General features: G+C 52.6%; 1 protein-coding gene across 1 annotated transcript in view; it reads left to right on the forward strand.

The window, feature by feature from the left end:
• The window catches only part of SLC1A7 (solute carrier family 1 member 7), a 47,033-nt gene that overhangs the window by 12,952 nt on the left and 19,562 nt on the right, over positions 1-14,519 (forward strand). Inside the window, exon 3 of the mRNA XM_004273839.4 lies at positions 12,069-12,284. Within this exon, the coding sequence (XP_004273887.1) occupies positions 12,069-12,284 (216 nt within the window). The remainder of the gene's footprint in view (positions 1-12,068; positions 12,285-14,519) is intronic.

Below are 14,519 nucleotides of genomic sequence, written 5' to 3' on the forward strand. Positions count from 1 at the left end.
TTTCCCATTCAAGTATATTTCCCTTGCTTCAAGCAGTTCCTAAATTTTGCAACTTCACCAACAGTTGGGAGCAAGATCACAGGTGAGGATCACATCTAGAAGTGTAAGCCCTTCAGCCGTCTCTTGGTTCTTTCCTTCTCTGTCTGTATATTAGCTATCTGTTGCTGTGTAACAAATTACCACAGACTTAGTGACTTAACACCATTTACTATCTACCAATTTCCATGGGTCAGAAGCCCAGGCATGGCTTAGTTGGATCCTCTGCTCAGAGTCTCACAAGGCTGCAATCAAAGTGTCATCTGGGCTGTGTTCTCATCTGAAGGCTCAGCCAGGGAAGAATCCACTTCCAAGCCCATTCAGGTTCTTGGCAGAAATTATTTCCTTGTTTAAAGGCTATCAACTGGAGTCCACCCTCGGGTCCTAGAGGCTACCTGTAGTACCCTGCCTTCTGACCATCTCCAAAGGCAGTTCCCAACATGGCTCTTTGCTTTGTCAAGGCCAGGAGGAGGATCGTCTCTCTCCAGTCTTCTAAGGCAAAGTCTTATATAACATAATCATGGGAGTAATATCCATCACCTTTGCCATATTCTATTAGAAGCAAGTCACAGATCTCACCCACACAGGGAGGGGGATTACAGAAAGGCATGGATCACTGGGGGTCACCTTAGGGTATGTCCACCTCTTTTCTCTCTCCACACCTTCCTTCTCTCTACCCTTCTTCCAAGACCAGCCAAAAATAGTGCCTTCCTTGTCTTTATAAGTCATCTCCACTCATGCCCTGTTCCTGGAGTGGGGTTAGGTGGACGCGTTGCTCAGCTTCTGGTCCAAGTGGCTCATCAAGGAATTTCTTCTGAACCCCCTTACCATAAAAAGAATCCTGAAGAATTTGAATTCACTGCTTTCTCAGGGACATCAAGGGTCTGGTACATAGTAAGTGACTAAGAACTGCTTATTAAATAAATAAAGAGCAGTGGAGGGCTTCCCTGGTGGCGTAGTGGTTGGGAGTCCACCTGCTGATGCAGGGGACATGGGTTCGTGCCCTGGTCCGGGAAGATCCCACATGCCGTGGAGCGGCTGGGCCCGTGAGCCATGGCCGCTGAGCCTGCGCGTCCGGAGCCTGTGCTCCGCAACGGGAGAGGCCACAACAGTGAGAGGCCCACGTACCACCAAAAAAAAAAAGAGCAGTGGAAGGAAAGTTGAGGCAGAATTCAGGGAAGTTTTATGACCTTCGTTTGAAATGACCCCTGGAGGATGATTAGGAGTTGTCTTTTTAAAAAGGTTGGTACTTTAAAAAGTTATATAAGCAAATTACAAACATTGTGGATAACAACAACAAAAAATCCCGTCATTCCACAGCCCTAATGCTGCCACTGTTCTTCCTGTAAATGTTTGTTCTTGTCATTCTTAGTAGTGAATTCACTAGGCCCAGGGTGTGGTCCTTGGCTGACTGGTTCAGAAGCTCAACCTCATCCGAGTCCCTGAGCTGGTCAGGGCTGTCCTCTGATGCTGACAAGAGGCAACCAAATAAACCAAATGCCAATTGATTCATCCACAGAGATAAATACAGTTGCCGAGGAGGACGGATGCACACAGCCTCTGGCCAGAGCATTTCCCCCTACAGGCTCATCACTTGGGGACCCCGCTGGTTAAATCTGTTTGCTGGCAGGACAATTTAATTTTTTAATGGTACAACCAGTATGAGTCCAGGTTTGCCATTTTCAGTTAGCTTCTGGGGCCCAAGGTGGTGGAGTTCCATCGTATGTGCATTTAAATTTAGTGAATTCAATTACATATGCTATGAAAAAGAGAGGAAATCATTTAAAGGAGACAAGTGGCTTCCCCCATTTGAAGAGCTATGTCCAGGGTGAGTGTACCATGGGAGGGCTGGGTCTACCTCACTCTAAGCCAGTCTCAGTTCCCAAGTGCCTTTCAGAGTGAGCATCTCCCCACATCGTTATTGTGATTCTAGGCCATGAAGAGAGGGTGGTTTGGTTTCCTTTTTACATCATGGCCGCTAAGTGTATGCTGACTGCTTCAGCTGGTGTTCACCTTAAGAAACAGCAACCCATTCCAAAACTGGGAGGAAACCTGTCTTGAATGAAATTGTATACCTCCTGAACTTAACGAACAACTTAAGGGATCTTCAAGGGCAAATTTAATTATGAGTGGTTTTTGCTTTATATACTGACTTGAGAACTGAATGTGCCGAATATGGTTCTTCTTCTCCTCCTCCTTCTTCCTCTTCAAGAGGAAGTCCACTGTCTTCCTCTTGAGGCCTGCATCCATTGGCCAAGGTCAGCTTATAAGTAGGTAAAGAGAGAACTGGAACATCTGATCTCGCCACTAGCCCTGTTGCTCTGGTTCCTTCCATATGGTGTCACTGTTGAACATGGGTCTTGCATGGTTTGGTTCAAGCCTGAACATGGCCCCTTGCAGTAACACGTCCCTGCTCAAGCCACAGGGATGCTCTGCTCTGACCCCTAGATCATACCAAAGAGCTCAATTGTTGCTCCTCAAAGCAACCTCAGTCATGCCCTGAGCTTAGCTCCCTGGGGTTGATCCCTGAGTCCATTTTCCATCCTGGTGGGTTAGCCCTGGTGACCTTTAGTGCTGACAGACCTTGATCATGGGCACTCTAGTATACCCTGATTCTAACTTCAAATTGCAAGGAGCATGGGTTGGGGGTCTTAGTCTCTTTTTTCTCGGAAGGCTCCTGAGCCTCTCATGCAAATTGGTGCCCCTTTCCATCACTCTACAGATCTTAAGGTCTCAAGGAGGGGTACTTCCATCAAACCGCAAATCTCTCCCTTCCCCTGGACAATGTGCGCCTTCTTGCCTTGCATTCGCCATTTGAAAAATTCTTCTAAAAACAAAATCAACTGTAAGGAGACTTGCTGACTCTACCTTTGAACACAAAAGCCTCAGACAAAATTTAGAAAACTCTGCCTCATGTTCCGTTGGCATAGGAACTAGTAGTCTGATGATTAGGACCTGCCACGGCATCGTCATGTCCTTGAACTAGGGCCCCCTCTCCCATGGGTGGTACTTGAACGGTGCTGAGTACTTTGCCACTCTCCACTCTCTTCTTTCTGCTCCACTGATGACTGATTCCATGCTAATTACACCTTCTTTCATTAGAAAGTCAAGACTTTGGAGCCTTCCTTTCCCATTTTCTCCCTGTAACGCCACTTGTTGCTACTCTGATCCCTTTTGCTTTTAATTTATGGTTTAACCCAAAGAATACTGGCAACTTTCTGTTCTTTTAAGTTATTGGAGGAAACCTTACTGTTACTTCTGCAAAAGTATGTCTATCTGCTTTTTTCTTTTTTTCATTCAACATGATATAAAAATGCCCATGCCACACCCTCATCTTTGTAATCACATATGACTGTTCCACTCAGAGGCTGGAGCAGAGTTTGCAAAGCCCTTTTCCTTTTACTAGACACTCAGGATGCTGCTGGATACCCTGCTGGGGCATCACTATGCCCCAGGGTTCTAGATGTACCTCAGCCTCTGTTATTTATCACACTCTTCACCTCGGCCATAGAATGGACACAACGCCATCTGCAGATTTACAAAGAAATTCCCAGCAGGTGCTGTGTGTGTTGGGGCCATGGGGCGTTTTGTCCCCACTGAGGCTGGAGTTTGCTTCTAACGTTGGGAAGTCAACTGAACCTTGTTTTCACACATCTCCAGGCAAGAGCAATGCAAGGAACCAGGGGTGGGTCGAACCAGCATCTGAATCCAGCTGGGGCCTCCAAGTCTCCACTTGCTTTCTGCCAAACCCTCCTCTCCCCTCATTCTTCAATTTCTTAAACCAGGCATCATTCAAGCAAAACTGAATCCATGTGTTTGTGATTTGCTGATGCTGAACATGGCAGAATGTTTTGTAAGCTCTACATCGCAGCAGAGAGATCCAAGGGCATGTGTGGGTTAGTATGTGAATGTGTGGTGTGGGTCCTTACATATGGGTATGTTGTGTGTGTGTGTGTGCATGTGTATGTATTGCTTTTCTTTGTATTGTAAGAATTTTAAACTGATTTTTCTTAGAATCAGGAAGTCACGTTTGGCCAAAGAAACCCAACACTCCCTTCTCCCCCTTCCTGAGGAACTCTAGTTTGGCAGAAAACTCCCAAACACCCACGTTCTAGCTTACTGGAGATGGTCCTGGGCCAAGCAGCCGTCGGAGTCTGGTTTGGGAGCCAGTGTGCCGGGGGCGTCCCAGGATAGACAGTGAGTGGGAGAGGGCAGGAGGAATGGGCAGCCACGGCTCCTGCAAGCCGTGGGGCAACTGTTCTTAGCACAGCTCTGCTGACCTCTCTGATGGGAGCCCTGGGATCGCTCTTTGGCCCTCTTGCCCAGTCACCTGATCGCCTTACTCATCAGGAGGGGAAACATGGCCCAGCTGTGGGCTGCGGGTGGGATCAGACCGTCAGCCTGGTGACTCTGAAAAACTCCCAGATTTTATCACCCATCACAGACTCCCGTGCTCTTTCCCCCTTCCAGTTAGAGAATTCCCGTTCATCCTTCAAGGATCCAGTCAGCAGCCCCCACCCCTGATTCCCAGGCCGGGCTAGACCCTGCTTCCAGCCTCTCTCGATCCCAGCCATGACCCAGGGTTTCGTGTTGTCCAGACTGCAGGTCTCTCCACCCACCTGAGGACCACAAACCCACCTCCTTCGTTTCTGGGACCGCATAGCACACAGAGCAAGTGTTCAACTTGGGGCGTGCTGGGGGCCTCTCTGAGCCTGGGGAGGTGGGTGAGGTTTTGAAAAAGCTGCTGCTCTTCTCTGTGGAGACACTGCACGGAGAGGGTCTCGTCTGAGTGCCTGGGGCAGGCAGGCCCAGCCAGGGCCTTGGGGGAGTAGACACCAGCAGCCCTGATGCAGGAGGGAAGGGAGGCAGGGGACCTGTGTTCCCTCTGGGTGGGGTCTTTCCCTCCCGCTGGAGCAGGGCTCCTAACCATGGCGTAGTGGCACTGGTTGTAAAAACCAGTGATGGGCAGCCCAGGGAAGTCATTCCTAGCAACAGTCTGCGACCGTAGAGCAGAGTAACGGTCACCCGTGGGAACACTGTTTCCCTCTCACCTGCCATTCTTTGCCTTGTGGGAAAGAAAGGGGCAGGGGTTCCGCTCACGTGGATTGGGAACTGGATCGACCCTTACTACACTCAGGAACGCAGCCTTTCCAGTGGAAAGGGGTTGAGACTGGTCGATGGTCAGAAGTGAGCTCTCGGAGGGCTGCAGCCGCGGCTGCTCCAGCGTTTGCTTTTGACTGAGTTCAAGCTTGTTATTTTATTATTATTATGTTTTAGATGCTGGGGGTAGGAGTTTGTTAATTTATTTATTTATTTTTTGCTGTGTTGGGTCTTCGTTTCTGTGCGAGGGCTTTCTCTAGTTGCGGCGAGCGGGGGCCACTCTTCATCGTGGTGCGCGAGCCTCTCACTGTCGCGGCCTCTCTTGTTGCAGAGCACAGGCTCCAGACGCACAGGCTCAGTAGTTGTGGCTCACGGGCCCAGTTGCTCCGTGGCATGTGGGATCTTCCCGGACCAGGGCTCGAACCCGTGTCCCCTGCATTGGCAGTCAGATTCTCAACCACTGCGCCACCAGGGAAGCCCAAGCTTGTTATTTTTGAGTTCCCAATCGATCGCCTCCCCATGCCCAGGGGCCTGGGAAGGAGAGACCTGCAGAAGGCAGTTGGGGATGCCAGGGTGGCAGCGCCCCCCCCAGGCCCATGCCTGTCTCTGTGCCACCTCCTCCCTCTCCCACCCCCTGAGCCCTGCACTCTCTCCCCACCTTCCTACCTGCCTCCATCCCGTGCAATCTAAAGTGGAACCAAAGAGGTTTGGTCTGTGTGGCTCCAGAGGGCAGGGCTGGGCCCAGTGTGGAAATTCTCTTTCCTGGAGGCAGATTTCATACTAATAAGCATAACCAGTCCACAGTGGAGGTAGTGAGTTCTCTGTCCTCTGAGGCGTGCAATCAGAAGTGGTAGAGGAATTTCTGCCCTTGGGAGGGAGTGCTGGGACCAGATGACCCGGACCTTAGCCAAGTGGGAGTCTGGCCTCCTGCCTCAGGTCTTAGAAGGAATTGGCTTGAGGGTGGGGCTGTGGCAGGGACAGCCGGGAAGCATAATTCGGTGCTAACGTAGCACTTGCTGTCAACTGCTGGGCCTGTCATTTGCTCAGGGGAAGGAAAAAGACCTTAATATTTGGAAGGGCTGACGAGACTCCCATGGACCCCCAGATGCCTCCATCCACTTGCCTGTCGGGTGGACTGCCTGCAGCTGCACCCAGGGACCAGCTTGGGAGAGCCTCCCTGACTAGGTCACGCGAAGCCACAGCCCAAGGATATGGCTCCTTCCTGCCTTTAACTTCCTAGTGCAGGATGTCGTGACTATGGATGTCGTCACGCTAGTAGACCAAGGTTCAAATCTACCTACTCACTGTGTGACTTTAGCAAGTTGCTTGCACACCTCCAGTGACTGGGAGTTCACTACTTCTCAAGGTGGTCCCTTCCAGGACGGGACAGCTCTGTTTGCTAGAAAGTTATTCCTGGTGCTGAGCTGAGATCTGCTTCCCTGTGGCTTTCCGCATCCGTCCCAGTGTTCCCGGGGTCTGCTCTGCTGTGCCTACTGTCCCCTGCCACCTACCCCAGCTGCCCTCTATGGGACACACACCTCCCTCCCCTGTCCCTTTCCCAGGAGGGTCTTAACATCAGGGCAGGTCCGTGGCCTCCTCAGCAAGCCCTCCGGGCTTCTAGCCCACAGGCTGAGGGCCCCCCACCCCTTTGGGACCCTTATTCCCCAGTGACTCACCAAGCTGGCAGCAAACAAACCCCCAAAGTCCCCCTCCCATGTGCTGCCACTGCGGCTCAGGCCCCCCCTCCACCCCAGAGCTTGAGCTCTCCGAGCTGTTGAAGCCAAGCATGGCTCTTCATGTGTCCGTGTTCTTCTTCATCGTGTCAGTCAGAACTGGCCTGAGGTCTGCTCGGTTCCAACTCCCTCATCCAACACATTAGCTATTCCTCCCAGCTTCCCAACCTCTACAATCTGATCCACATGCTGTCAGTGCCCTTGGCCAAGGCATTGATAAAAACAACCAGGAAGGAGAGGGCTGAAGGGAGAGCCCCGAAGTACACCGCCAGAGACCCTCTCAGGTTCTCAGTACTCAGAAGAGGGGACTGCCTGTGGTAATCATTCCCCGTAGTTCTCAGAGGACCCGGTGTCAACTGCTTGATGTCACACGGACACACAGTGCCAGGGGCCTTTCTCTAAACCTGGCAAGGGGCCCAAGGCTGGTCCGGGAACCCACAGTGGTCGCTCATGGTCATCAGAGCTCGGAAGTCACCCCTTTTCACAACTAGTCTAGAGTTCCACCCTGGCTTAACATCACACATACACACCAGCAAACCTGCACCCAGGCCAGGCCAGGCCCTGGGCTCTGAGGGCCTAGAACTGAGCCAGATTCAGCCTTTCCCTGGAGGAGCTCACAGTCTGCTGGGGCAGGTGGTCACAGAACAGACGATGCCATCACAGAAGAGTGCTAACTATTGGAACCATAATCCCGGGCCCTGGGGGCGGGGTGGGGGGGTGGCCAGATGGCTTCGGAGGGAGTCCCAGACTTCTGGGCTTCCTGAGGCGCTTTGCCAGGGCCCTCGAGGATGTGGGGGACTCCCAGGAGCACCCGGCCATCGTGGGAGTCGCAGAGGCAAGGTTACCTATTCTCCCCTCACCGTAAATCACAGAGCCTGAAGGAGCATTTGAAGTCATCCTCATGGAATCTCCCACTCAGCCTGGAAGCCTTGATCTAGCCTTCCAACAGGTGGCCACCCAGCCTCCATTTGGATACCTCCAAAGATGGGGAGCTCACCACCACAAATCTGAGGGCTGTAGCCATGGGGCAGGTCATGAACTCCGAGCGTTGAACTAAATAGGCATTACATGGGCTGAATCACATTAAAATCATGGTTAGCCAAAACCGGAAGGCCTTTTCTTGCACAGGAGTTAAACCAGGTCCTACCACAGAGAGTCACTGTGGGAGAAGGGAAACCCCACAGGGCTGAATCCCTGTTCCAGTCTTAACTTCACAACCAGGCAGCTTGGCCAATTAGCTCCGCCCCCTGAGCTTTATTTTCCTTATCTGTAACTCAAACTGCACAACCCAAGAAGGCAGTCGCTAGTCATAAGTGACTCCTGAACCCTTGAAATGTGGCTAGTGCAATGGAGCAACTGAACTTTTTGTTTTTAATTAAATTAAAAATTTAAACCAGAAGCCATTTTTCTAAGCATTTTTATGTTGATTACACAGTGAAATGATAATAATTTGGGTAAACTGGGTTAAATAAAGTGTTATTAAAGTTAATTTTACCAAAAATGAACTTCACCTGTTTCTTTTGACTTTTTTCTTTTTTTTTTTACTGTGACTACTAGAAAATTTAACATTACAGTGGCTCACATTATCATCCTGTTGGGCAGCACTGACAGAACGTTAAGGATCAAATGACGTGGATGTTCAGGTGTTTGGGGACAGTTAAGCTCCAGATGAATTACGGTTTCTGTGGCTGCTGGCCCTTGAGGGGTTATGTTTTTCATCATACAAGCAAGACATGCTTATTCTCGAAATAATAGAGAATGTGGAAAAACATTAAAAACAAAACAAAACTTGCCCATTATCCTACCACCCAAAGACAGCTACTGTTAAACTTTAGTTTTTCCCCTGTGCATGTCCGTGTGACCTAACACTCCCTGCAGAGCGCACCACCCCGGCTTGTAGGTTCTCAGAAAGGTCACATTAACAGCTTGGCCCAAAAGTCTAGACCTCGAGGAGCCCCCTCCAGCCAAATGGCAGGCTGTCAAGGAAGTCACTTGAACATCCTTTCCTGTGACTGTGAGTTCCGGGAGTGGCCGCCATCTCACGCGGAATCGAGGCCCTCCCCGCACACTTAGCTCCCGTCTGCTCGGCCTCCGCCATCACCTGCGGTCACCCTGGCACTGCCGGCACCAGCCTGGGGAGGGAGGGTCTGCTCTGTCATACTGTCAAGCAGCTCCTCCCCAACCGCTCCCACCTCGGCTGCTCTCCTTTCTCTTCAGCCAGTAGAAAACCCCTTTCCATTCTGCGGGCGGGAGCGACGTTCCACAGCGGAACTGCTCGTGTCCCAGGTGATGGAATGCTTTCCATTTTATTCATCAGCCTTCTCCCTTCCAGAGCCCCTGTGTCCAGGGTCCACTCCTGCTATATCTAGAACCTGCACTCCCTTCCTTACCACATCCGCTCTATCCCTGAGCTGCACCACCCCCACGTTAGACCTCTTCTTCCTCAGAGTGGCCTTCTGAGGAGCCCTTTGCCCCTTTCTGAGATCTGATTTTCATCTGCACCCCTCTCCTGCACAATCCCTCAGGCATGTCTATGTTTATCTGGACCACAAACCTCGAGAGGAGTCTGTGTCACAGGAGCTCCAGGGCACCCTGCAAACTATCTTGTACTCTGCTTCCTCCACTTGACATAAAATAGGAACATCTTTCCAATGACACCATCACTTCTGATGGCTGCTTAGAAGCCCACTGCATGGATATGTTGTAACTTTTAATCTAATCTGCCTCGATGATTGAAGTTGGTCCCAGCTTTTTGCTTTACAAATACCACTTCAGTGACCCTCCCTATATACTTGGTTTACTTTGATATTCTCAGATCTAAGGACTTCTTAGTTCTCCCTTCTCAGACATCCAGCAAATTCTGCTAGATGTGTTGTGTGTTACCTCATTCTCCCCTGTGTGCCCCTTGGCCTGGCGCTCAAGGCCACTCCTACTCCTGAGCTCAGTCCATCTTTTCTGCCCCATATCTCACTCTGCCTCACATATGACCTGAGCTCTGACCACATTAAACACCACAGTGTCCCCACACTTTCCAGCCTCCCTGTTATCTTCTGGTGTCCCACTGCCTGGCACGTCTGCTCCGTCTCCAAATCTGCCTCATCTTCCAGTGCCCCTTCCTCCACGTAGCCTTTCCTGATCCTCCTAGCTACAAGTGATCCCTCACTCCTCTGAATAAAGATAGCACGTCCTTGTCCCCTCCCTTGTGGTATTGATGCAAACACCTTAACCCCTGGTTACCTGAGTCCAATTCTGTCCCGAGTGTCCATGTCCATCTTCTTCCCACCCCCCGCAGCAGCCAGACCAGGAGTTACTTGAGGTCAGGGACTGATTTCTGATTTCTTTCTGTGGGCACAGGGCATGGCACAGAGTGGGCACGTGCTAAAGGATTGAATAACTACATGGATGAAGGAGGACAGGCCTGGAGCTGGGGAATGAGTTCCGGTCCAGCTGGCCACTAGTGTCCTGTGTGACCTCGAGCAGGGCCTCTTCTCAGGGCCATGGCTTCCCATGGCTGTGAGGAAATTCTGTTATGGTCAGAGGCCTGTTTGGCCCTGGGCCGAGGTGCTGGCCCTTGTCTGGGGATGATCTCTCTCATGGATGATGTTGCAGGGTGGCCCCCATTTCTCCTGGCCACACAATCTCATTATGAGCCCTTCAGGATTTATATCTAAGACCCACCCTAAGCCCATCACTAACATATGGTGTCCTGGCAGACAGGCATGAATGGAGGTTGTAAACATTGACTCATTCATTCATTCATTCACTCCTTCATTCAGCAAACTACACTCTAGCAGTGTAGTTTGGTTCTGGCTCTGTGGACCCAGCACTGAATCAGACCCAGGCCCAGCCCTGGTGGTGCTTCCAGTAAATAGTTAACAGTTCAATGAGGTGGGGCTGGGACAGAGGGCAGCACAGGGGCCATGGGAGCCCAGAGAAGGGGCCTTACCCCTGCCTGATGGTCAGGGAAGGCTTCCTGGAGGAGGGGACCCTTTAACTGCATTTTAAAAGGGGAGTGAGGCTTTGCTACAGCAAGCAGGGAAGAGCAGGGTGCTCACAGGCAGCGGTTACCGTGGGGTGCAGGAGAGGCAAGTGCTCAGCCCTGATGCTAGATGTAGCCTAATGATAAGAGGAGGTGGATGCGGAGAGATTATCTGCTCTTGTTTACATGATTAAAACCAGACAAATACTTCCTTTATCTGAAAGAATGAAAAGGCTTTGGGGAAAAATCCTTTTGGCAGCAAAGTGCAAGCATCTCCTTAGCTAATCTCTCGCTCCCCACCTGCCCCCATCCCCCATCCCCAGCCAAACAGTCATGAGAAAAATAGCTCCAGGGCTGACTTGCTCTGGTGGGCAGAGAGCCAGGGTCAGGGCAGGCGGGGAGTGGGGAGGAGCCAAGAGGAGAGAGACCCACAAGCCTCTCCATACAGTCTCGCGAGAGGAGAGTCTGGGCCGGGGCACTAACCCAAGACGGCCACAGGGTGGCACCTCTCAAGGAAAAATCTAACCATGGCCCCATTTTTTAGATGCAGATCCTGAGGCCTAAAGATGGAGGAGTGACTTGCTTGCCTGGGTCACATAGCCAATGGGCAGAACTGGGACTAGGACCCAGGTCACCAAGTCCCAGCCCGGGGCTCTAACTCACTCATTTACTCTCACTCATTAGTTCATTCAAAAGCCTGCAGTAACCACCTGCTTGATGGCAGGACAGAGAGCTCATGCTGGGCACGAAGGGCCCACAGAGAAGTCAGATCTGCTCCTCTTCTCACATGTCCTCAGTCTGATGAGAGAGACAGACAGTGACAGTGACAACCAGGGTCATGACAGAGGAGGCCGGGAGCTGTGGGACCCCCAGAATGGGCTCCTAAAAGATTTCACCCAAGAGGAGGCACTGAGCTTGGTCTTACCTGCTGGGTAGGATTTGGGCAAGTGAAAGGAGGTACTAAGAGGACACCAAACATGGAAAGGTCTAGAGGTGTGAACGGGCTCAGCTGATGACACTGGGCAAGGGGGAGAGAGCAGAGCAGAGCATAGAGAGGCTGGATGGAGCCTCGGGGACTGGATTAGTGGGGGGATCCCCATGCCTGCACATTCCCTGGAACGCTGTGAGGGTGCTAGGCAGAGCCAGGAGGGGGCGAGAGTGGGTACCCCTGAGTGCCTGGCCTGCCCACCCACAGACGCTGACCCCTATCGCTCTCCCAGCTTGATGTCCGGCCTCGCCTCCCTGGATGCCAAGACCTCCAGCCGCCTGGGCATCCTCACTGTAGCGTACTACCTGTGGACCACCTTCATGGCAGTCATCGTGGGCATCGTCATGGTGTCCATCATCCACCCGGGCAGCGCGGCCCAGAAGGAGACGACGGAGCATAGCGGGAAGCCCATCATGAGCTCAGCAGACCCCCTGCTGGACCTCATTCGGTAACTCCTGCCGCCGGCACCCTGCTTGGGAACGCCATGCCGGGGCTGGGGCTGCTGACCTCACAGGCCCAGCCCCGCATGTCACCCAGGGGGCAGAAGAGGGTGTGGGGATGAGGTGCTCGGGGTCTGCCCTTGATCGCTAATGGTAACAAGGGGGGCAGCCACAGAGGCCACTCTCTGCCCCCTCAGCCCCCGTGCCTCCTGCTGGGCTCACACTGAACTGTCCACCCCCATCAAGATGGGATGAGTGGGAGGGCACAGGGGACACAGGAAGGGCATTCCCGAAGAAGGCAACAGCTGTGCAAAGGTCCTGAGCTGGGAGGTAGTATTATGGGGAGAAGTTATGGCCCATTCAGTGTGACTGGAGCTTGAGATGTGAGCGGGGAGTGGACAGTCATTGCTGGAGAAGTCGGTTGGGGCCAGACCATGAAGAGCATTGGGAATCAGGCCCCAAGTTGCATTTTATCCTAAACGCCCCCGGAAATGGGTTTTAAACCTAGGAGTAGCATGTTCCAACTCAGAAGGCTCCCTCTGTCCGCCAGAGTGCTGGTGGACTGGAGGTGGGGCGCATGGCAGGCGGGGAAGACAGAGGCAGGGACTGGGCCAGGCCGGCAGCCATGGGCCTGGGGGAAGAGGGAAGACTGAAGGCTGCTCAGGAGGTAAAATCAGTCTGCAAGAGACGGTGAGAAGGGGGGAAGGGTGGAGGCGGTGGGAGTCTGATTGAAAGGGCATGAAGGTCTCTGGCCTGAGCACCTGAGTGGACAGCAGCGTGGTCACAGGGCCAGAGGACAGTGCTGGAGCAGGTGCGGACCTCCTGAGGGAGGCGTCAGCTGATGGTTGGCTGGTGGATCTGAATCCTGTGGGGAAGTCTGAGCGGGAGATGGAGGTTGGGAGAGCAGCAGGTAGAGGTGTTAGGGAGGCCCTGATGGCAGAGGGGTCTCCCAGGACAGTGTGGGTGAGGACAGCAGGGCTGGGACAGAGCTCGGGGAAGAACCACATTGGGAACAGTTTATTGGGCTCAATAGGGTGCCCCAGTAAGCGTGCTCTGGGGGCTCCTCTGGTCCCTCCCATTTTCTCACCAATTTCAGATATAAGAAACCCAGTCCAGTCTAACAGTAAAACTCCAGACTCATCCAGTTTAAAGCGAATCCTGTCCTAGCCTTTTGCATCTGATGCAGACGTGGAAAGCTGGAGTGGGAAGAAGGTCCTAGCAGCTTTTGCTCTCTTTCTTGCTGCACCTACTCCCCTGTTGCTAGCCCCGGGGGTGGCGCAGTGAAGAGGGAGAGGGAGTGAGCTAGGAAGGTCCTCCTTTATGGTAGTGGGGTGAGCCGGGGTAGCTGCTCCCTGGTTGTTTTCTTCAGCGGAGCTTTCGCGGGCTCTTTGGGGCCCCTCCTATCACTGGTGTCTCTCACCTGTTATTCCCTTGACTCGGGCGCTCCCTGCGCCATCTGGCTGCTCACAGTACCCTCCTCAGGCCTGACCTCTGGTCAGCTCCTCTGCTGGGGACACCTCCCCGCCCCCCGCCCTGGCGATCCTCTTAGGCAGTGTCCCTTCTGCAAGGTCCGCACTGGCCCGTGAAAAACACACACATCCTTGCTGGAAACGCAGCCCTTTCCCAAGGCCTTTGGACGTGAGTCAGGCACCGGCCCCTACATACCTCAAACCTTAGGGGACACCGCCAAGGTCTCTTGGCTTAAAGTTAGGGAGAAGCACTCCTCTCGTCCTCAGCATACAATCTCTCTCTCTCCCTTTCCCTTTCTCTTGAAAACCCCTCACCCTCTGCATCAGTCAGCTGTTGCCGTGTGACAAACCATCTGAAGACCTAGTGCCTCAAGACAACAACCATAAGTCTACAGGTCAGCTGGAGGTTTCTGCTGACTCGGACTGGGCTTAGCTGAGCTTGCTCGTGTGTCTGCAGGCAGCTGGCTGCTGGGAACAGCTACTCCAGGGTGATCTTGGCTGAGATAATCCAGCTGGGCTCCACGTGGTCCCTCATCTTCCCATAGACCAGCCTGTATTTATTTCATGGTGGTGAGAGGGTTCCAAGAGAGAGCGAGCATGTTCTTACGAGGAAGGTAGAAGAACAAGAGAGGCAAAGAGAAACATACAAGTATTTTTCCAAGTCTCTGCTTTTGTCAAGTCTGCTAACATCCTATTGGCCAAAGCAAGCCATGTGGCCACGCCCAGACTCAGGGTGGGAAGGGTTGGCAATGTGACAAGGCAAAGGCATCCACG

The sequence above is a fragment of the Orcinus orca genome, chromosome 1 (genome assembly GCF_937001465.1).
Source record: "Orcinus orca chromosome 1, mOrcOrc1.1, whole genome shotgun sequence".
NCBI classification, from domain to species: Eukaryota; Metazoa; Chordata; class Mammalia; order Artiodactyla; family Delphinidae; genus Orcinus; species Orcinus orca.